Here is a 23,123-nt window from a genome sequence, read left to right as displayed (position 1 = left end):
TTCCATTGCATGGGCTTACAGTCTGCACTGCTTTTGCTTTCTTATTAATGAGTAATCATCATATTATTGATCCCAATTATAATAACTTTTACTACCATTTTGGGCATAGAAAAAAGCTGAATTTAAAAAAGAAAAAAAAACACACACACTCTTCAAATGCTAGTGCTTTTACACTGTCAGCTTCAGATGGTTTTTTTTTTTTTTTTTTTGGCATTCATTATATTTTTTCTATGCTTATAGAAGATTCAGGTCAAACACCATATGCCCTTGAATCATATGCTATTTCCGGCCTTTTGATTTGTTGATTACTCTGTTAAACAGATATTCACTGGACCGACTCTAATGGGGGGTGGACCATGGAGGGATTCGGTGCCACTGTAGATCACTGATATATAAAATTAAACTAGAGGTGGAACATAGCAAAAGGAAAGGATTATTTACCCAAGAATCACCTTGGAGTCACTTCACTGTTTCTTTTCTACGAGTCGTCATCTTGCTTCTGGTTTTAAGTCAGGTAATTGCTCTGCTGCTTTCTGTGTTTCTGACTCGGCAGAACTTAGTCTTTCATCTGGTGTTTATTCATCTCGATGGAACAGCTTTCAGTCCTCTTTAAAAATTAATTTGACTTTAATGTCTAGTTATCTAAGACTCCCCTGGGCTAGGATGAAATCACACGGGGGGAATTTTGATTTGACAAATGGCCATTGTGTGGGAGCCTTTGATCCTGCACCGTGGTCCTTGTTTTGCTGAGCTTTAAGCAACATCAAAGTTTACGCTACGCGGCATGATTGGTGGTCGATGCCGGGAGAATTCTGGCACTTCCCAGCATCCCTGGGGGGCCGCAGCCTGTTAGGTGCAGATGAGAGCTGTCCTAATCCTTTACCCAAGTAGAGAAATTGGACGAGGGTGGAGGCAAACAGAAGAGGGGATGAGTTTTTCCTAGGACCTTGGTGCCTGTTGAGTGACGTGAAGCCCTTTGCTCCCTCAAGTAAGAATTCCCAATCCTGGTCTTCTAATCCCTGAGGCCTGCTGAGTTTTTTCCCAAGTTTTTAGAAATTATGAGAAAAAAAAATTTGTTAATTTACTTTTTATTTTTAAAAATACATAGAAAATGGCCAGGCACGGTGGCTCACGCCTGTAATCCCAGCACTTTGGGAGGCCCAGGGGGGCGAATCACCTGAGGTGGGGAGTTTGAGATCAGCCTGACCAACATGGAGAAACCCCGTCTCTACTAAAGATACAAAATTAGCCGGGTGTGGTGGTGCATGCCTGTAATCTCAGCTACTCAGGAGGCTGAGGCAGGAGAATTGCTTGAACCTGGAAGGCAAAGGTTGCAGTGAGCCAAGATCATGCCATTGCACTCCAGCTTGGGCAATAAGAGTGAAACTCTGTCTCAAAAAAAACAAAAACCAAAAACAAACAAACAAACAAACAAAAACATAGAAAATGTGATGGATTCAGGTTAGAAAGAGAGAAAATAGGCAAAATGCTGAAGACTATTGGAAATTGTTGCCCTGATGATTAGACAACATATCTCTAACGATCAACTAAATGTCTTAAAAGCAAAAGAACAGATGTTGGTTTTAGAGGCTGACCTTGATAGAGATTGTTCAGCAGCATCTAGACTCAGCAGGCAGTGTCACTCCTTCTTGAAAGGCAGACCTAGTCTAACTCTGCAATCTCCTTTTCTCTCTGACAGATGGGGAACTTTCCATATCCAATGAAGAGGACTCCCTAGAAAATGGGCAGTCCCTGAGCTCCAGCCAGCTGTCTCTGCCTGCGCTGTCCGAAATGGAGCCAGTCCCAATGCCCCGGGATCCCTGCTCATATGAGGTGCTCCAACCGTCAGACATCATGGATGGGCCAGGTAATGCCCCTGGCAGGATTGTAGAGCAGGTCCCGGACACCGAGTCCAGCCACACACCAGGGATCTTTGGCCTGGCTGGACTTGGAATTTTATTTTGGACTATCCTGAGCATAAGGATCTGGAAATTTAGTAAAACAGATTAGCTTTTAGTACATACTGAGTATTTTTAAAAATGGAATATATTTACACTTATTATTCTACAGTGTTTAAAAAAACTCTTTATTACCTTCATCTCTTTAAAGAAGATATGGCTTATTTTTGTAACATTAATGATTTAAAATATTATTATTTTGTTTTTTAACACTCATCTCTGTTAAGATAAAGCTGAGGAATCCTACATTTCTATATGATACATATCTAATTCTTCTGTTTGAAAGGTCCTTTAGTCTTCGTCCCAGTATGCCAGATAATACTTGTATCAATTTACTGGATATAGTCAATTAATTTAATTGTCAATTAAATTGTATATAATTTACTGATTGAATTGTATCCTGCCGATAGCTGATTTTTGACGCCATCTGACTGTCATCTCCTTCTTTGGTCCAAAGGTGGCTAAGTGGCCAATACTCATTTTCTCAGAAGGTTTGCAGAGTGGTCCTAATTTGCCCCAAAATAGGTCCCTCCTGACAGCTAGGGAGCAGTGGTACTTGTTGTCAGGAGATGAGTCTGGGAGGAGGAACCTCTTGCAATATCCAGCGTATAGGTAGAAGGCATTTCTCCTCATCATGTGCAAAATCCACATCCACAGGCAGTCACGTGGGACGGTGGGAGGGATGGGGTTTCACAGGGTTAATTCCCATGCTTCGCCGTGGGACCTGGCGAGTCACTGCTCCATCACTGTGTGCCGCATTGATAATAATAGTTTCCCTGAGACAGGAGAATATAGTGCTCATGAGGAATTTGTGCAGGGCTTTGGTGCCGCACAGAACACCTGATCAGGGAGGAGGAAGGAGGTTGGGGAGGGGAGGAGTCCCTTACAGGCTTTCTCACTGAGGCTGTGGCGGGAGGTGAGAGGAGATGCAGCGGAGTTACACCCTCCTACCCCAGGGAGGGTTTCCCAGTGAAAGCTGTGCATTTAAAAAAATAATCCAGGCGTCCTTGTGACATTGAAGTCAGGTGGATTTGATTGTTATAGTAAACATCTGTCATTCCAGCAAAATCACAGAGCTTCACTCTGTCATCAGCCAAGCTACCTGCATGGTAGGAAGGTGTGTGCCACCACCCAATGACAGCTCTTCATGAAAGCCAGTCAGGGGTTCCCCCATGAAGGAAAGGAAGAGGCAGGTCCAATGCAGTGCAAAGAGAAATGGAGGAATTGACAAAAGAAAACTAACGTTGTGGTGAGCAAGAAGAGAGAGGAAAGTGGAAGATTAAAAGGTTGACTTAAAGCATGTTCTGCCTCGTCAAAGTTTACAGGAGCTGGCAGGGGCAGGATGCTGTTGCTAAAACTACAGAATTTGGGCTAAGAGGCTGCTGCTCAGCGCCGGACACTCCAGAACCTGGAGGAGCAGCCGTCCAGCGCCTGGGGGTGCAGCCTGTGTGATGTCAGCATTCCAGGCTGTCATCTGTACCCAGTGTTGCAGATCTGAGAGCAGAGACAGAGCGGACCCAGTGGACAAAACTGAGCCCCTCCACTTGTTTGAACCCACTCCCTCTTGCCCCTCAGCCAAGGGCAAGCAGGCCCCAGCGAGGGTGCTGGCATTCAGTTCTGGTTTGGTTTAGAGGGGCTCTGCACCCTGGGCCTTCTGCACTGGCCACCCTGGTGATTCCTACTATGCTCCATGAGTCACATCTTAGAGCATGCGTAGGATTTGTATGACCAATGCTGAGTTTGAAATGGTGAAGTGTTTGATGGTTTGAGAAAACATCCTCCTCTTTCTCCCTGTTGCTCTTCCTGCCTCCACCCTCTCTTTTCCTCTGCCTCCTCTCTCTCTTTTCCTCTGCCTCCTCTATCTGTCCCTCCTGCTTCACTGGATTTCTGGTGTCCTTGCTGTAGCTCTCTACACATGCGCGGCGGCCTGAAGCATCAGTGCTCTGCTGTGTTGCCAACCCGAGTCCCTGTCCTGTGTTCTCCGCTGGCCCCACCTGCACTGCGTTTGTGTAATGTCTCCTGTGTATCATGTGGTTGTCCCCTCAGTGTCTGAAGAGAGTCCCTCTGCCAGTGAATCTGGAGTCCTTCTGTCCCAAGATCCTTCAGCCAAACCAGTCCTGCTACTGCCCCCCAAAAAACCTGCTGCTTTCCCTGGAGACCATGAAGAGACCCCAGTGAAGCAGCTGCCCCTTCTCAAGCAGCCCCCGGCCCTGCCTCCCAAACCCACTACCAGGATTGCCAACCACTTAACAGGTGAGTGCACACGTCTTCTGGGGCAAGCAGTCCCTCCTTCCCTTCAAGGGATTTTCTTTTTCTCTTGTTCTTTTAACTGAGGCCTGAAGGCAGCTCTCTGGGGAGGTTGCCCTGTGGGATGTTTGGGTGTTTCTGTGTGTGTCTTGATATCTGCAGTCATGACCAGGGTTTGTGTTTTTGTGTCAAGCAGCATTTGATATCCACCTACCAGGCCTATGCCAAGAGCTTTCAGTCATGTGTATCTGTAAATGTGTACATTGTATTTAAGTGACTGATTCAAGATTGTTTGCTCATCCAGGTGAAGTCGATTCAATGTCAACATTTTTGCAAAGATGAAGAATAGTGCCTTCTTCATATGAGTTTGTCAAGGTTTTAAATTTTTTGTCTTTAAGTTATTGACCTGAAGCCTAGTGTATTTCTCCTATTAAAATTCATGTCAGTTCTGTTCTCTTAGGGGAAAAAAAAAAAAAGACAATCTGCAAATTATGTGGTAAATACTTTTAAAAGAAGAGTAAGCCTAGCAATGTTGTCCTAAAATGATTGCACGCATACTTTGCAGTGTTTTTGAAGTGTTACTTAATGAATGTATCCGCAGGTATTAAATTGAGCACTCAGTGAAACTGTACTTCACTGCACTTTGGCACATGAATTAGATACCACTTTGCGATTTAAGGCTGTGGTATAATCAGAGATTAAAAGATTTCAGAGGGTCATTTCTCTAACTTTGATAGTAGTTTCACCTGATGCTGACTGACTGCCTTTTTAAAAAGTGTTCGGTATTTTGACAAATAATACCTAGGTCATCACTATACCATTTGGTAACATGTAATGGGGGTGGAATTAGGGAAAAATATTCACCTATCTTATAGGAAAAACACTGAGGTTCAAGAAAAATAAGTGACTTCCAAGGCTGACAGGAATTCTGTAATAGAGGCACAATCGATGCTATGTTTCTCAACTCCGAGTTTGGCTAATGTTGTTTCCATAGCAGGCTGTCTTTCACGTGATACTGAGTTCTATAAGAGTCCATCTTAGACATAAGCTCATGTCAAACTAATCTATTAATGTATATGTCCATCCATGTCAGATGTGTATGGCTTGAAAGAGCAAATTTCCATCTAACGGAACCGTCTAACACATCAATAACACTTTAGTCCGGTGTCCAAAAATTGAAATTCACAGAAAACTACAAAGGAGAAAAGGTCCCATAGGTCTGCTTCTAGGGAATATCCACTGTCCATCTGTCTGTCTATTGAATAAAAATTGAATGTTGCTGTATGTATTGTTTTGTCACCTGCTTTTTGCACTTGATGATATGTTGTAAAGTGATTTTCATGTTAGTAAGTATTCCACGACATGATTTTATTAGCTGCTTGGATGGATCAGGGTTTACTTGACTGACCCCTTAAGGCTTTTCCATCTTCCTTATCGTTAAACCACAACAGCAAACAACTGCAACAGCCTGCATATATCTTCATAAGCTGTTCTGAGTTTTCTTTAATTTGTTTCTAAAATAAGAACTGTTGAGTCAAAGATTATGCACCCTTTAAGGCTTTGATGTCAAATTCCCCTTAAGAAAGATTAAACATTGTACAAAATAAGCCCCTACATTAATACATATTTATTCAGCATATCTACAATAGGCGGAATGCTGTAATAAGTATCAAAGTAGATAGGAATATATAACAGTTTAATGCAGCTGTCCCCAACCTTTTTGGCACCAAGGACCAGTTTTGTGGAAGACCATTTTTCTACCGACCAGAGGTGGAGTGGAGAGATTAGTTCGGGATGATTCAAGTGCATTACATTTATTCTGCACTTTATTTCTATTATTATTACGTTGTAATATATAATTAAATCATTATACAGTTCACCATAATATAGAATCTGTGGGAGCCCTGAGCTTGTTTTCCTGCAACTAGACAGTCCCATGTAAAGGTGGTGGGAGACAGTGACAGATCGTCAGGCAGTAGATTTTCTTTTTTTTTTTTTTTTTTTTTTTTTTTTTGAGACGGAGTCTCGCTCTGTCGCCCAGGCTGGAGTGCAGTGGCCAGATCTCAGCTCACTGCAAGCTCCGCCTCCCGGGTTCACGCCATTCTCTGGCCTCAGCCTCCCAAGTAGCTGGGACTACAGGCACCAGCCACCTCGCCCGGCTAGTTTTTTGTATTTCTTAGTAGAGACGGGGTTTCACCGTGTTAGCCAGGATGGTCTCCATCTCCTGACCTCGTGATCCGCCCGCCTCGGCCTCCCAAAGCGCTGGGATTACAGGCTTGAGCCACCGCGCCCGGCCTGTAGATTTTCATAAGGAACAGGCAACCTGGATTCCTCGAATGTGCAGTTCACAATAGGGTTCGCGCTCATCTAATGCTGCTGCTGATTTGACAGGGGGCGGAGCTCAGGAGGTAATGGTAAGCAATGGGGAGTGGCTGTAAATACAAATGAAGCTTCGCTCACTCACCTGCCCCTTACCTCCTGCTGTGCGGCCCGGTTCCTAATAGGCCACAGACCAGTACAGGTTCGTGGCCCGGGTGGTTGGGGACCCCTGGTTTAATGAATGCATATATATACATAGAGAGTACTAACATAACTACTGTTAGCAGTAACACTTGCAGTTCAATGCAGTCTGATAAAGAGAAGTCTGAAGCTTGAACTGACTTTTCAAGCATGAATGGCATTTATAGAAAGTGAGGGAAGAGTATTCCAGGAAAGAAGACCCCAGACAAAGCCTCAGAGGTGGCAATATTTTGGGTCGTTGAAGAGTTGGCTGAACAGGGGTGGAAGCTTCATTCTGAGGTATACTGAGAGACGGGACCCACTAGAAAAAGGCATAAAAAGATTTAGATTTTAATCCCTACGCAGTGAAAAGACTTTGGAGGTTTTTGAGCAGAGGAGTGATATGACAAAAACTAACCTTTCAGAGATCTTCTTGGATCACCATGTAGAATGAGCAGAAAGGTTGAAGGCCTATCAGAGAAGCCACCACCGAGGCCAGCTCTGGGCCACATACTCCAAAGTCAGATCAGTTAAATGGACTGATCTGAGCCAGGGAGAATATTGTAGTGGCTTCTCCAATCATTGAAACATGAGCTAACAAGCATCTGACTGATTATCAGTGAGAAGAGAGAGAGCAGACCAGTAGATATGACATTGCAAAAAGAAGAGTCAGCAGAATTTCTTAACTAACAACACCTCTCACTTATCTAGTTATCTCATTAATGGAGGCAAACTTGAGTTTCATCTATGAGCCCAGGAGCTCAGGTAGCCTGGTATCTACAGGGTTCTTTACATGTGAGAGACCGAAGATATCTCAATTGGCCCCATCTCTCTGGCTTCCCTGGTCCTTTCCTGAGAGAGTAGACTCTATTATCTGTATACTTCACCTCTATACAGCTTGGATCAAATGAATAAAAATACACAAAAAGCTAATATCCTTACTCTGTAGTACCTGGTAACCTCTTAAACATGATAAAGCAAGACAGGTAGAGAAATTCGTGGACTGCAAATCTAGTGCTATCCTTTTGGGCTTAAACTCAATTAGACTTGCTTAATTTTTATAAGTGAGCAATCAGTCATAATGAATCTGCAGCACCATGAGGTAGCTACATTAACCCTGTTCCTTTACTGATTGCTCTGAAGACATCTGGGCCATGTCAGAGGGAATTAATAAACTAAGAATTCTAGAACTGTAAATTGAGACTCATGAGTTTTAGTCTGTTCTCAGTGTCTGCTGCTGTTGACATGTTTGAAAGGAAACACAGGACAATTGAAAGACACCAGGCGTGACTAATGGGGAGTGACAGTGGCTAATGGTCTGGTAGAATGCTGGAGGAAATGCGAGCCTGAACTGGAACTACTTCCAAGTTCACAGCCAGGGAAAGTCATGCAGAAATACCTCTACTGTGGCATTTGCTTCCACTTTATCAGGAAAACGTAATTAATTTGGAGAGTATTTGTCTTACAAATTTGTTCTGTTCATCAGCCACGCGGAGAGAAGTTCTCTCACTCTCCCTGTCTGTCTTGCTTCGTTTCTTGTTAACATCTCCTTCCATCTCACCTCCTCCAACATCAGCTATGCAACAGCATGTGATACGGGGCCAGGAGTTGTTGGGCATCCATTTCCTTTGTTTCTAGAAGTACAGTGTCCGACAGAGCTTGTCATGTAATGAATGTGATCTGAAGTGAAATGCATCCTTCTTGGAATCCTTGCAGTGATGGATGACCCCAAAAGGGTGATGAAGGCAAAAGCCACTGTCTCCTACCTCTCTAAGTCATCATCGATCACTTATCCATGGCATCCTGGCTTTGGAAGTCAGATGTTCAATGCCGCATGAATAACCTATGCCTTCTGCATAAGGTACCTGTGGCAGGTGCCCTGGCATGACAGTTGAGTGAAGGATAAATCAATTTAGTTGGACTTCACAGTCAGATGTTCACATTTGGGTAATAATAATGGCAGTTAGCCTTTTTTGAGAACTTTACCACATACTCTTTGATACTGTTATCATTATTACCTCTTTTCACAGATGAACGTGAAATTTGGAGAAATTAAAGGACTTGATCATAGTTACTTAGCTAGTAAGTGACAGATAAGCATGAACCTATTTTGTTTGACTCCAGAATCCTCATTTATAACCATTTGTTTATACTGTCTCCACCAAGATTCCCTCCCCCACCCCCCCCCCTTTTTTTTTTCTTTTCTGTTTTTGAGACAGGGTCTCACTGTGTCTTCCAGTCTGGAGTGCAGTAGCACAATCACAGCTCACTGCAGCCTCCACCTCCCAGGCACAAGCGATCCTCCCACCCCAGCCTCCTGAGTAGCTAGAACTACAGGCACATGCCACCACGCCTGGCTAATTTTTGTATTTTTTGTAGAGAAGGAATTTCACCAAGTTGCCCAGGCTGGTCTGGAACTCCTGGGTTCAAGTGATCTGCCCACCTCTGTCTCCCAAAGTGCTGGGATTACAGGAATGAGCCACTTTACCCAGCCTATTCCCAAATCTTAAAAAACCATCAGCTTTCTTTGTGTTTTAGCTTTGTATGTTTTAATCTGCTTAAGAAGTTAGAAAATCTGCTCCTTTGTTTTTATAAGTTGTATTATTCTGCTTGGGCTGCCACAACAAAAGAATGTAGATTGGGTAGTTTACACAGCAGAAATGTATTTTTCTTAGTTCTGGAGGCTGGAAAGTCCAAGATCAAGGTCCGTAGGGTTCGGTTCCTAGTGACATCTCTTTTGCTGTCTGTAGACAGCTGCCTTCTCGCTATGTTCTCACATAACAGGGAGAGAGAAAGAGATCTCTGATATCTCTTTTTTTTTTTTTTTTTAACAGTTTCTGCTCGCCCAGGCTGGAGTGCAGTGGCATGATCTCGGCTGACTGCAACCTCTGCCTCCTGGGTTCAAGCGATTCTCCTGCCTCAGCCTCCCGAGTAGCTGGGATTGCAGGCTTGTGCCACCACGCTCAGCTAATTTTCGTATCTTTTTTTAATAGAGGTGGGATTTCACCATGTTGGCCAGGCTGGTCTTGAACTCCTGGCCTGAAGTGTTCTGCCCGCCTCAGCCTCCCAAAATGCTGGGATTACAGGCTTGAGCCACCGAGCCCGGCCTGATGTCTCTTCTTATAAGGACATTAATCTTATCATATTAGGGTTCCATCTTCATGACCTCATTTGACCTTGATTACTTCCTTACTCCAAATACAGTCACATTGAGGGTGAGGGTTTCAACAGATGAATTTAGGGGGTGGGGGGACACAACAGCGTGACTCAAGGACGAAAATTATCTAGTTCTTCAAAAATTAGTCATATACTCAAGGCACTTGGTTATAAAGAGGAGGATCTGAGTTCAGTTGGGTCGGGTTTCAAAGAACAGACCCAAAGGAGACAGTTTGTGTAAGAGTCAGGAGGCGGGGCAAACCACGTGGGAAGCATCTGACCACATTAGAGATGACTGACACTTCAGCAAAGAAAGGAAACTGCGGCTTATCCTCAAAAACAAGTGATAATACACACCTACCCAGGACTTATTTGCACAATGGTTAGAATTCAAAACACAAGGAAACTTAATATATTCTCAGAGCTTAGTTGTCTGCTCATTTCAGTATTACCAAAGTATTTGCTACCACAACTTTGCCTGACAAATGGTGTCCGTGCCCTGTGTTATTTTCAGCTCCAGCATGTGTACCTGTGTCGTGAGGATCCTGTCTCCATGCTTGACCAATATTCCTGGTTATAGCCATCTCTTTAGTTTTGTGGGCATTTTCACTGTTCTACAGTCACATGCTGCTGTGTAATTTCACTATGTGTCTCTGTTTTTCTCTGATGCTCTCTCACCCCCATTGATCCCCACATTCCCCACCCTCCACGTCCTCCTCTCCAACCCTCCGGAATCACCTGGCTACTTCTGCCTCTGCCCCTGCCTTCCTTCCCAGTAATCCCAGCGCAGTAAAACCAAAGATTAGACCACTGTGAATTTGGACTTTATGCCTTTAAATGGAAAAAAATGAAGTTTGCATAGAAGTCTCAGAGGTTTAAAGTTTACACTCTCTTGGTAACTGATACGTTGAAGGTGTTCTGTGTTCTTTATGAGATGGTGAGTCAAGTGCGGCCATAAGGTTTATTATAATCACAGGCCCTAGAGACGGGAGAAACAGCTCACCACACAGGGTGCGTGGGGAGCCTCAGGGTGGTCAGGAGGCAGAAAGCAAGGAGAGGGGAAAGCTGAGGCCAGAGCCATTGTTGGGGTTTCTGCAGAAAGGCAAAGCAGGGCAGACTGAACACTTTAGGAATGGCTAGTTTGCATAGTGTCAGCAGGCTCTAAGCTATACTAGTTGCCAGGTACCTGGCCATGGGATGATTAAGGCAGAGGAATAATGTATCCTGGGGTGGACAGGCCTGATAGAGGAAGTCTGGCTCTGGACTGGTTCATTTGCATATCAGAGGGCTGCTCCTGGCTTGGCCCTTGCTAACTCTGAGAATTGGCCAGCCCCGGGAGGGACAGTCTCCCCAGCCAGAAAGGTTTTTAAGATGTCAAAACTCATACGAAAAATAAAAAATGGAAACAACACAGAAAGAATGGGGGAGTTAGCTGCGTTTACTTTTTATACTCACTTTTCTACCCATTTCTCCTTGTTTTTCCAGTCTTGTTTCTATTCTCAAAATGCAGATTTTTTTTCTGTAGTGCATACAAGGACTATCTGTTGATTAAAACACTTTTTAAAGGATGCTTTCTGCTCTGATTTCTATAACCTGGGCAAAGATCGTAGCAAAATACCTGTCTTTTTTTTTTTAGCACTGTTAGGTTGGAGATTTAATTCACTCGGCACTTGTGTTTTTAGTGCCTGCTATGTGCAAGGTGCTCTGCCAGCCCTCATACAATGAACAAAAATGGTTAAGGCCATCAGCGGGAGGAGCTGCAGGCTGTGATAAGCTACAGAAAGTGTTTAATAGGAGGAGATGTAAACATGGCTCTAAAGAAATTCAAGTATAAGAGGTCAAATCCTTTGGGAGGAATCAAGAGAAAGCATTACTGAGGAGGATTTATTTAAGACAAGCCTTAAAGATGAGTAGGATTTTGACAGGTAGGATTGGAGGAGGAGGTTGTTTTTAAACAAGACACAAAGGACACACAGGGACATGGGTACAAGGCTCATTATGTTCAAAAAATAGCAAATAGTCCAGTCAGCAGGGATGTAGGATTCTTGTGGTGTAGTAAGGAAAATTAGGCCTGAAAAGTGGATAGTGGTGAAACTGTGGAGAGCCGTGCATGCCACGAGGAAGGATATAACCATATAACTTTGTAGGAGGAAGTGAGCATCTTTTGTGCACTTTTTAGCAGCAATTGCTTGATTTCAGCCAAGCATGTCTCCTCAATGTTCCTGTGAATAAGATGGACAGTAATGCTGTTGGATAGATTTATAACTGGATGTATAAATTAACTGGGGCATATCCAACATCAACATGAAATTGCAAAGGGCACCAAGCTTCCTTCCTCTTGGATTTTTTCTAAACATCCCAGGGGTCAGTTTCATGAGGGCAGGGATTTAATCTGATGTGTTCCCTGCTGAGTCCTTAGCTAATGCAGGGAGAGAAGCCTTGCTGCCGAAGGAGGAGTTTGATGGTCTTTTGCCTGTATCTTCATAGCAGAATACTTGCATTTTAGGGGAGTTAGCAAAATGTTCTCCGTTCTAAGTTCTGCCGTAAATGAAACCTATTCCCCTGTGTTCTGTAGTGTTTGAAGGAAGAGTGATAACCTAGATGTAAAAGCAACCCCTTCTAAGAGTAGCAGTTAGAACATGACAGTCACCCATATTGGTCAAACTTGTGGTCCAGCCCTAGGTCTCAGGCTGTGCACTAAGAATTTTGAAAGGAAACAGGCATGCTCTTACACACACCAACTAAAGACAGACCAGCCATTAACATTATTGTAAATGCAAAACATACGAGTGTGACCTCCAACAGTGAATAAATATCATCCTGCATCCAAGAGATGCAATGTAAGAGATGAGCTGCAGCCATCCTTGTTTTTCCTTTAAAGTATTTGTGGATCTAGCTTGAACTTACACCGTCACCATGAATATTCTACCTCTTAATAGCTCTGTATATATATATATGGTTTGGGGGAGTGTATGTTGAAATGCAGTCTCACTGTGTTGTCCAGCTTGGAGTGCAGTGGCACAATCATAGCTCACTGCATCCTCAAATTCCTGGCTCAAGTGACCACCACACCTCAGCCTCCCAAGTAGCTGGGACTATAGGCATGCACCACTACTCCCGGCTAAGTTTTAAAAAATTTTTTAGAGACAAGGTCTCGCCATGTTGCCCAGGCTGATCTCCAACTCCTGGGCCCAAGCAATCTTCCTGCCTCAGCCTCCCAAGTAACTGGGACTACAGGTGAGATCTGCCACACCCAGCTCAGTATTTTCTTTTATATGATCTCATTTTACTTTCAAACTTCATATATGTATCTCCTGTTTTGCCTGTTTTGAGAGCAGATGAATGTGTCGATGCTCACCCTGAGGACGTGGTGACTTTGATTCGATTCCCTGTCCTCTTGGATGAATGAATGCTCCTTTCATCTCCCCATCTCTGCACGTCTCACCCTCCTTTATACCTGTCCTGCAGAAGGCCCAGGTTCAACAGCACAGTGATCAATTGAAGGGCACTCTTCTCTTCCGGTCTCCCTAGGAGCAGCAGCACCAGTTCATGGCTGCAGACATAAACAGTATGATGTGCTTTTATATAGGTGATTTATTATTTCTTACAAAATACTTACGGATCCTCTCAATAGGTGTTTGTTCCATGATTAGAAGGACATCTACCATTTTGACTCTTTGAGAGCAGTTCCCTGGGCTGGGCGCAGTGGCTCACACCTGTAATCCAGCACTTTGGAAGGCCGAGGTGGGCGGATCACGAGGTCCAGAGATGGAGACCTTCCTGGCCAGCGTAGTGAAACCCCGTCTCTACTAAAAATACAAAAATTAGCTGGGCATGGTGGCGCATGCCTGCAGTCCCAGCTACTCAGGAGGCTGAGGCAGGAGAAATGCTTGAACCCAGGAGGTGTAGGTTGCAGTGAGCCAAGATCACACCACTGCACTCCAACCTGGTGACAGAGCGAGACTCCGTCTCAAAAAAAAAAAAAAAAAAAAAAAAGAAGAAAAAAGCAAAGAGAGCAATTCCCTGGCAATTAATGATGTGTAATTTTATTGGAAAAAAAAAAAAAAAACTAACTGAATTACATGCCCTGCAAGGGTGACGTGCCTAAATGACTGTTAGCTGGAGAGTGTCATCTATAGTCCTTCCCTACTCATGGCCATCTTCCCAGGGTACATTTAATAATGCATTGTATATTTCAAAATTGCTAAGACAGAAGATTTTAAATGTTTTCACTGCCAAAACGTGGTAAGTATGTAAGGTGATGGATTTGTTAATTAGCCTGATTTAATCGTCCCACATTACAAATATGTATCAAAATGTCATCCCATGAATAGCTACAATTATTATTTGTCTAGTAAAAATGTTTTTTAAAAAATTAATGTTTCTTTGTGGAAAGTGGCTCTGAAACTAAGTCAGCTGAGGGTGCCAGGGTTGTGTATGTTCTCATGGCCCTTGAGGTTATGATTCCAGATCTGAGGACGGTCCTCACAAAGACCAGGTGTCTGCTGTGGTTTTCACATGCTGACCTGGCTTGGAAGGGAAAGCCAGGTTTGGGACATTTCACAAAAATAACATTTTTTCATTACTCTTGTTTCCCTCGACATCATCCCTCTCACCACAAGGGGTCAGTCAGCACATTTTGCCTTCGACCAAGGTAAAACGCCAGGCAACGTGATCATCCCTAGGCAGTTCTGGTGTTCTGAAGGAACTGATGGATCCCCTGTTGAGCTCTTTTTTGCAACCAAGGGGAATCTGATTTAGTAGATTAGTGATGCTGGACTCTCATTTCTGTTCCAAATATACTGCCAATAGGCCCTTTATATCTTCAGGTGCAGTACCTATATCTAAGGTTAAGTAATTAAAGGAGATAAGTAATTCCCACTCACTGCAATCAGTTGGCAAATGACTGAGACAATCTTGCATCACGTTTATTCATTAGTTACTAAGTGCTGTGCTCATTGACAAGTAACCGTCGATACAGCAGCAGTTACAAATGGGCCTCTACAGCAGGTGCTGATTAAAAAGTTCATTTGTGGCTGGGCGTGGTGGCTCACGCCTGCAATCCCAGCACTTCGGGAGGCTGAAATGAGTGGATCACCTCAGGTCAGGAGTTGGCGACCAGCCCTGTCACCATAGTGAAACCCCATCTCTACTAAAATACAAAAATTTGCTGGGCATGGCGGCAAGCACCTGTAATCCCAGCTACTCAGGAGGCTGAAGCATGAAAATTGCTTGAACCCGGAAGGCGGAGGTTGCAGTGAGCCGAGATCGCACTACTGCACTCCAGCCTGGACAACAGAGAGAGACACCGTCTCAATTTAAAAAAAAAAAAAGTTCATTTGCGGTGGTGAGAAGAGAGGCTAGAGGTGTATTTATTTAGCCCACACTTATTCCATGTGTAGGCTACAGCCATACGGCACGAGGACCGACTTTAGAAGTCATCTTTGCTTTTTCTTTCCTTGTCTGAAGTCATAAGCCAGGGCTGTGTCACGTTTGGAAATACAGCCCTCTTGGGATTTATGGTTCTGTGACATTCACGGTTTGGGTTTATTTTCCTTGTTCTCTGCAACTGGTCGTTTTTGCTTCTTCTACTCCATCAACAGAGACAGTTTTATGAATACACTGCATCTCAATCAGTCTGGCTGCCGAAACAAGTCAGCAAGCAGAGAGCTCTGCGTGTGTCCTGGCAGGAGCAGCCACCATCATCATTAGAAAGGCAAGAGGTAGCGCGTGTACTCCAACAATTAATAAATATCATGCATCTGATAGATGCAAAACCATTTATTCAGGGAGGTGCTATCAAGGGAAAAGAGGTATTTTTATCCCAGGATATTTAGCGGTAAAGAGACTAAATCCCAGGAAGGTTAGATGTCTTCCTCAGGTAGTTAAAAGCAAAGCATGCAGGTTTTCAGACTTCTAGGTCACCCACTAGTTTTTATTTCTTTTTTTTTTGGAGACAGAGTCTCACTCTGTGCCCAGGGTGAAGTGCGGTGGTACAATCTCGGCTCACTGCAACCTCCGCTTCCCGGGTTCAAGCAATTCTCCTGCCTCAGCCTCCCAAGTAGCTGGAACTACAGGCATGCGCCACTGCGCCCAGCTAATTTTTGTACTTTTTTTAGAGACAGGGTTTCACCATGTTGGTCAGGCTGGTCTCGAACTCCTGACCTCGTGATCTGCCTGCCTCGGCCTCCCAAAGTACTGGGATTACAGGCTTGACCCACTGCACCCGGCCCCATTCACTAGTTTTCAATACTGATGTAGTGCAGTGTGCATCAGAACAATGCACTGAAATCTAGAAACCTCTGCTGGAGCGTTTCGTGGTGGTGTTTTGTTGGAAGCCTGGAGAACCGCTGTGGTAGTCCTTTGCAAGCCTCTCTGCTCTACTATCGATTCACTTTCCAATCACCTCTGCTTTTTTCCACTGCCTACTTATGATACTACCACCACATGTTAAACACTCTGTTGTTTTTTTGGCTTCTACCTTCCCACCCCAGGCTGGAAAGCATCAGGATAGGTGGATTTTCAGAAGTGTGGTGAAAGCCCTATTAGCAACACTGCAGCTATATAAGGTACTCTGCAATTTACAAAGCATATTCACGTGATCCTGTCTGACCCTCCAAACAACCTATGGCAGAGGTGGGGAATGTATTAGGATGTTTGTCTCAGAATCAAGACTACATTTGTTGAACTCCTGTGGTGCATCAAGGAGTGTACTGGGGGTATTTTATTCTCAGGCCTTCTGCTAACCTATATGGAGACTTTGTAAAATTAGAAAAAGTGCCCTGTAGCAGATGCCCCTTCCTCTAGAGTGACTCAGCCCCGTGCCAGGGCAGGCCTCAAGCTAGATTTCAACCCTAAGTTCCCCTCAGCACCTTACATGGAGCGTGTAGTTATAAATCTATTTACTTCTCCTTACAGATCTATACTGTAGACAATACTCCCTTTCTACAGATGAGAAAACCTGAGGCTCAGGAAACCTAAATGTGTTAGGAAGAGTAACAAAGTTTCTTGGTCTTGGAGCTGAACTTAAACCCCAGCTCTTCTGAGTTCTAAGCCAGTGGTGGTTTCACCAGGACATTCTGCCCCCGGCCCACAGCAGAAGCCTCTGCACCTCCATCCCAGCCCTCCCAGAGCAGTGCTGGGATGAATCTCCTCCTCCAGAAGGCTCTAGGCATTTGTCATTTTGCCTATGGAGGGAGTAGCCTCTTCAGAAAGGAATGCCTCTTTCAGGGGTGCTTCTCAGACTTGATAGATCAGCGTCCCCTGGGGATCTTGTCAGAGGGTCTGGGCTGGGCCCTGAGCATCTGCATTTCTGATAAGGTCCCAGGCCATGTGGCTCCTGCTAGTCCGTGGACCACACTTTGACTAGCAGACCCTTAATATAGCAGAAACCCGTCACTAATTTCCACCTTTTCCCATTGCCCTGAAGACATGATGAAAAGATAAAGAAGTGTTTATTGGGCATCTACTATGCACTAGACTCAGTTCATTCTAGCAGGTAAAATGGGAGGAAATAGCCACGCTCAGTGAAATTTAATAATTACGACATCACACATACCCCTTGCAAGGAAAAATCAGCAACAAGTTAAGAAAAATGAAAGGGAATGAATTGACTCAAGAGGCAATGCTGTGACACAGGAAAGCATGAGGCCTTGGGGGTCCTGTGGGCAGGCGCCTCAGCCAGCCTCGGGAGGATGGGCTTCCTGAAGGAGACAATTAATAATGAGGATGGTGATAGCATCAAGAATTACGGTTACTCTCTGTGGAATAAGTGTCTGGAGTGTCTGGAGTGTCAGACGCTATGCCACACAGTTTATGTACTTTATTTAATTTTACAATTGTCCTGCAGCACAGGAGTGTGCAACCTTTTGGCTTCCCTGGGCCACACTGGAAGAAGAAGAATTGTCTTGGGCTACACATAAGATTCAAACATTAACGATACCTGATGAGCAAAAAGAAAGAAAGAAAAAAAGGAAAGAAAAGAAAAAAGATTCATGCATAAATCTCATCATGTTTTAAGAAAGTTTACGAATTTGTGTTGGGCCACATTCAAGGCCGTCCTGGGTTGCATGCATGTTGCCAGTTGGACAACCTTGCCATAACACATTATTTCGCAGATTAGAAAACTGAACATCAAAAAGATTAAGCAATTTGCTGAAGCCAACAGAACTGAATCGGTGCATGATTTTATAGTGTATCTTATACTTTTTAGCCCAATAAATTTTGGTAACGATTTTATGCCTCTGTGCCCAATAAGAACTTGCAACACCAAGTGTCATTTCCATCCAGGTAGATCAGAGTGATCTGGGAGTTTGTTTACAAAGCAGATTCCTGGGCACCACTGTGGACCTACTGAATCTGAACTCTGAAGGTGAGGCCCAGGAATCTGCCTCTCCCAGGCTTCCCTAATAAGACTGATGAAATGCTACTTTAAGAAATTGGCTGCTGGGAGCAGTGGCTCACGCCTGTAATCCCAGCACTTTGGGAGGCCAAGGCAGGTAGATCATGAGGTCAAGAGTTCAAGACCAGCCAGGGTAACATGGTGAAGCCCCATGTCTACTAAAAATACAAAAAATTAGCCGGGCATGGTGATATGTGCCTGTAATCCCAGCTACTCGGGAGGCTGAAGCAGAATTGCTTGAACCCGGGAGGTGGAGGTTGCAGTGAACCAAGATCACACCACTGCACTCCAGCCTAGGTGATAAAGTGAGACTCGATCTGAAAAAAAAAAAAAAAAAAATTGACATCCTGAAAAGTGGGTGTCATGCAGTAGAATCCTGATTTACCCAATTCCCTTTGTCATCCTCATTATAAAAATGTAATAGCCTCACTAAACAGAAATGGGTACTAGGGATATATTTCTTGGTTTGTTTAGTAAACGTACAGAGTACACACAGGGTAAATAAAGCATCAGAAAGAAGGCAGAAGAACCTAAATGCATTGAATCAATATGTAGGAAAAGCTAATCACTTGATGAAGTACTTATTGCTTGACACAAAATTTTGAAGAAAGACTCTTTTTGCAAACTTGTCTAAAACATCCTTAAAGTTTAGACAAGATATAGATAGAAATAGAATAAAAGATTTTATTTCTACAGATAGAAATAAAATAGAAAAATTCACCCACAAGGGTTTTAGACATCTTATCATTTACAAAAGGCTCAATGACAACTGATTTTTATAAAACTCGATTGGAAGTGCCATTAGACAAATTGGTTTAAGAAGTATCCTTTAATTGCACATTCTAAATGTGGACAAGATAATCATTAGGTGAATAGATTTTAGGCAAATTGGCTTTTAGTAAATTGGTTTAGGAAAAATTGGTCTTTTACTTTTTACATGTTGGGGGCATAGAAATAGAGTCTGGAAATTATCCCAGTGACCCCCCCAGGATGGACACTGGTCCAGACGCTGGATGGAACTGATGCATCCTGACCTCGAGTGCTGCAGTATCCCTCCCTCAGGCAGCACCATACACCAAGCAGTTTAGCACCCTGAGCCAATGATTCTCAGCTCCTTGTATGGGCTGAGCATTTGGGGAGCATCTTTCTTTTTTTTTTTCTTTTCTTTTCTTTTCTTTTTTTTTTTTTTTTTTTTTTTTGAGACAGAGTCTCACTCTGTCGCCCAGGCTGGAGTGCAGTGGCTCAATCTCGGCTCACTGCAACCTCCACCTCCCAAGTTCAAGCGATACTCCTGCCTCAGCCTCCCGAGTAGCTGGGATTACAGTCGTGCGGCACCACGCCCAGCTAATTTTTGTATTTTTAGTAGAGACAGGGTCAAAGTGCTGGGATTACAGGCATGTGCCGCCACTGTGCCTGGTCAGGAAGCATCTTAAATCCAAATGTCTGGTCCAAAGATTCTGGTTCAGTAGGTCCAAAGTAAAGCCCAGGAACATGAAGTTGCATCAGGCAAATATTACAGGTGTTCCAAGGACTCTGCTCTAAGAAATAGCGCCCTTTTCTTCAGAGAAAAGGGCAAAAGTAAGAGGCCAAGAGTTATTTTTGACTGTGGCTTTTTAGAAATGCAATGCTGGGCCAGATGGCCAGGACAGGGTGGCCTTCCACTTTGGGGGGATCAGGTGGGTGGATCACCTGAGGTCAGGAGTTTGAGAGCAGCCTGGCCAACATGGTGAAGCCCCATCTCTACTAAAAATAAAAACAAAATTAAAAAAATAAAAAATCGACCAGGCGTGGTGGTGGGCACCTGAAGTCCCAGCTAATCAGAGGCTGAGGCAGGAGAATCACTTGAACAGCCCGGGAGGGGGAGGTTGCAGTGGACCGAGCTTGCACCATTGCACTCTTGCCTGGGCAACAAGAGCAAAACTCTGTCTCAAAAGAAAAAAAGAAAAGAAAGAAAGAAATTCACTGCTGGACCCAATCTAGAATCCATAAGAAGAGAAATGAGCGTCCGTGTGATTCTGAGGCACGCCCCCAGCCCTGGGCCTGAGGACCTCAGGGCAGTGAGCACATTCTATCACTGCCCAGTCTCAGAATCCTGCTGCAGCGTGTGTACAAGGAGCCATCCGGGAGCTAGTTGGGAAGACAAGGCTGACCCAAATGGAGCCGGCAGTAACTAGCACAAAATAGAGCCAAATTCCCTGGCGTTGCCGACCACCTGGGTTGTAGAAGTTAAGGAGGCGAGGCTGCCAGAGGAAAGTGAGTCTTGGTTTGCTGCTTGAAGGGCAAATGCAGTTTTTATAATCAAGGAACAGGAAGGCATTTCAGGAGGTGAGTACAGCGAAGGCCCTGAAGAGAGAAGGAGCATGGTTGTAGGGAAACCCAGAGGCCAGAGTGGACGAGAGAGATGTAAGTGGGAGACTTCTAGTAGAGCTCAGACAGAGTCGCACTTGGATCTGCAACATGGACTGAGCGTGGAGCCATCATGGACCTCACACATGCCCAGCAGGTACTGTAGGGAGATAGATATCTGGTACAGAGTGGGGACAGATCAGAGGGTTTTGTCCCCAATGGGGATAAAGAGACCACATTATCCACATGATAAGAGAAGATGAGTGTCCTAGGCTGGTGTAGTGGTCAAGAAGCCGGAGAATACAGAAGTTTGAGTGGGAAAGGAAGATAAAAGCTTAGATGGAAGTTCAGAATGACATAATATGCAGCTGGTTCCAAATCGTGCCACTAGTTATGTTATGGGGAATGACTTGGTGTTAAGATGTTGTAAAAATATGCAAATAGGCATTGCCGCTCTAACAAAGACATGAGCTGCCCAGCCTCTCCTCAGTTATCCACAATGTTGGGGAAAGATAGGGACTGCATGGCTAATTCACAGAAAGCAGGTAATTCCACCTGATTTTAGCCTTTTCCTCACTTTCGTTAATTTTATGAAATCCACTAAGCCAAAAATGATTTTAAATGATTCACTTTTATTCTCTGCCTTTCTTTAATTCATAGCCATGTGCATCAAAACAACCGGAAAGGAGATGTAGCAGGAAAGTAGGAGGCGGGTTCTCCATGGCCCCAGCATGCCTTTCCTGGAACTATAAGAATAACCATCTCCACTAACTTGGTCCAGTTGGCCTTTTTTCTCTTGCCTGTTTTCATAGAATTGCTGGGGCTCACTTGGCCAATTTTCTAGTGATTAAACCAAGTAGGTTTTGCTATGGAAGTAGTCACAAGAAGTGGTGGAATGTTATAAGAAGCTATTGATTAACAAGATGGGCAGAACTCAGTATAATCAGTGCCCCTTCCTAGGCAGAGAATTCCACTCTGCCCTCCTGGTTCTTTCTCCTGACCAAGCAAATGAGCACCTACCCGCCTTAGAGAACCAGAGTTTTCAAATGAAGGACTATGGGTTAAGGGTCCTGGAGCAAAATCCTTAACACTTCAGGACATATTGCATTTGCTAGGTTTGCACTGAAGCTTCTTTTTTTTTTTTTTTTTTTTTTTGAGGCAGAGTTTCCCTAACCCATGCTGGAGTGCAATGGTGCAATCTTGGCTCACTGCAAAGTCCACCTCTCAGGTTTAAGTGATTCTCCTGACTCAGCCTCCCAAGTAGCTGGGATTACAGGCACCTGCCACCATGCCTGGCTAATTTTGCATTTTTAGTAGAGATGGGGTTTCACCATGTTGGTCAGGCTGGTCTCGAACTCCTGACCTCAAGTAATCCACCCGCCCCGGCCTCCCGAAGTGCTGGGATTACAGGCGTGGACCACTGTGTCCACCTGCACTGAAGCTTCTAAGAGCCGTGTAAGTGGATCCTTCAGTAAGAGGAACTGGACAATGGTGTTGAGTTTTTCTGTGTCTCAGCACTTTGGAACTAGCTAGCACTGCCTGTTAAGTTCCTGAATGTGGTGACTTTGCACCATGTGCATGAGGGGTCACAATGAACAGGATAAGCCCTTGGGAATGAATATGCGGAAGCCTTGTGGTTATGACTGGTTTGCATTCTGGTGTTGGGGAGCAATCTTATCAGGCCCCCTGAAATGATTTTTCACATGAATTTTCTGTGTCTTAGCTGTAGGATCAGTCCATACGCCACAACTGCGTGATCCTAAAATTGTAATCCGTTTCAGGCTCATATGTCCCTCCTAGAGTATCTATTTCTGGGGAAGGTGTGAATTCATCCCACAGCAGAGCATCGTAACTTTGGCTCATTCTGTAAACACGATTTGCGTCTCTTGTGATGTGAGCTGGGCACTGAAAAAGATGCTGAGGTTTGAGATACAATAATAAATTACACACCGTCACTGTTCTCCAGGAAAGGAGACAGTTGTGTAAACAGGAAGTGCAGCATAGTGTCTTCAGAGACCCTGTTTCGTCATCTGCAAACATGAGATAATAATGGCATCTACCTCAGAATCATTGTAAGGATTCAACTGGTTGGAATACAAAGAGCCCTTAGAACAGTATCTGGCACATAGTAAGCATGATAGAAGTCTTGATTATCATGACTCATCATTCCTGCTATCATCATTAACATAATTAACACAGACATAATGTACATCCACGTTCCCACTCTCTTTCCACAGAGGGGGAAGAGAGATGATCAAGGAAGGCTTTTCAGGGGGGATTATTTGTGAGTTGGATCTTGAAGGGCGACTAGTAATTGACCAAGAAGACAAACAGAGGAGAATATTCCAAACTGAGGGAAAGTGACATGCAAAGGCCTAGGTTTATGGAAATATCAGGCAGTTTAGGAAACTCAGCAGTTCAGGAGTGAGGGTGGATGGTATGGGTAATGGTGAGAAAAGTGGGCTGGAACTAAAAAGGAGGTGGGGAAGCCGTGAGTGCTTCTCTTCAGTTCCTTA

At 44.2% G+C, this 23,123-nt stretch overlaps 1 protein-coding gene across 25 annotated transcripts in view; it reads left to right on the top strand.

Moving 5' to 3' along the window:
- The window catches only part of PHACTR1 (phosphatase and actin regulator 1), a 580,504-nt gene that overhangs the window by 472,167 nt on the left and 85,214 nt on the right, over positions 1 to 23,123 (top strand). For 17 of the 25 annotated variants that reach the window (XM_065544413.2, XM_065544412.2, XM_065544411.2 and 14 more), the window contains one exon: positions 1,700 to 1,867. In XM_065544413.2, the coding sequence (XP_065400485.1) occupies positions 1,700 to 1,867 (168 nt within the window). Of the gene's footprint in view, positions 1 to 1,699; positions 1,868 to 4,004; positions 4,212 to 23,123 lie in introns of all 25 variants that reach the window. The other 8 variants (XM_005554017.5, XM_005554018.5, XM_005554015.5 and 5 more) reach the window with 1 other exon arrangement.

This window comes from Macaca fascicularis, chromosome 4 (assembly GCF_037993035.2).
Source record: "Macaca fascicularis isolate 582-1 chromosome 4, T2T-MFA8v1.1".
Classification (NCBI taxonomy): Eukaryota; Metazoa; Chordata; class Mammalia; order Primates; family Cercopithecidae; genus Macaca; species Macaca fascicularis.
This window is presented reverse-complemented; position numbering and strand designations above follow the sequence as displayed.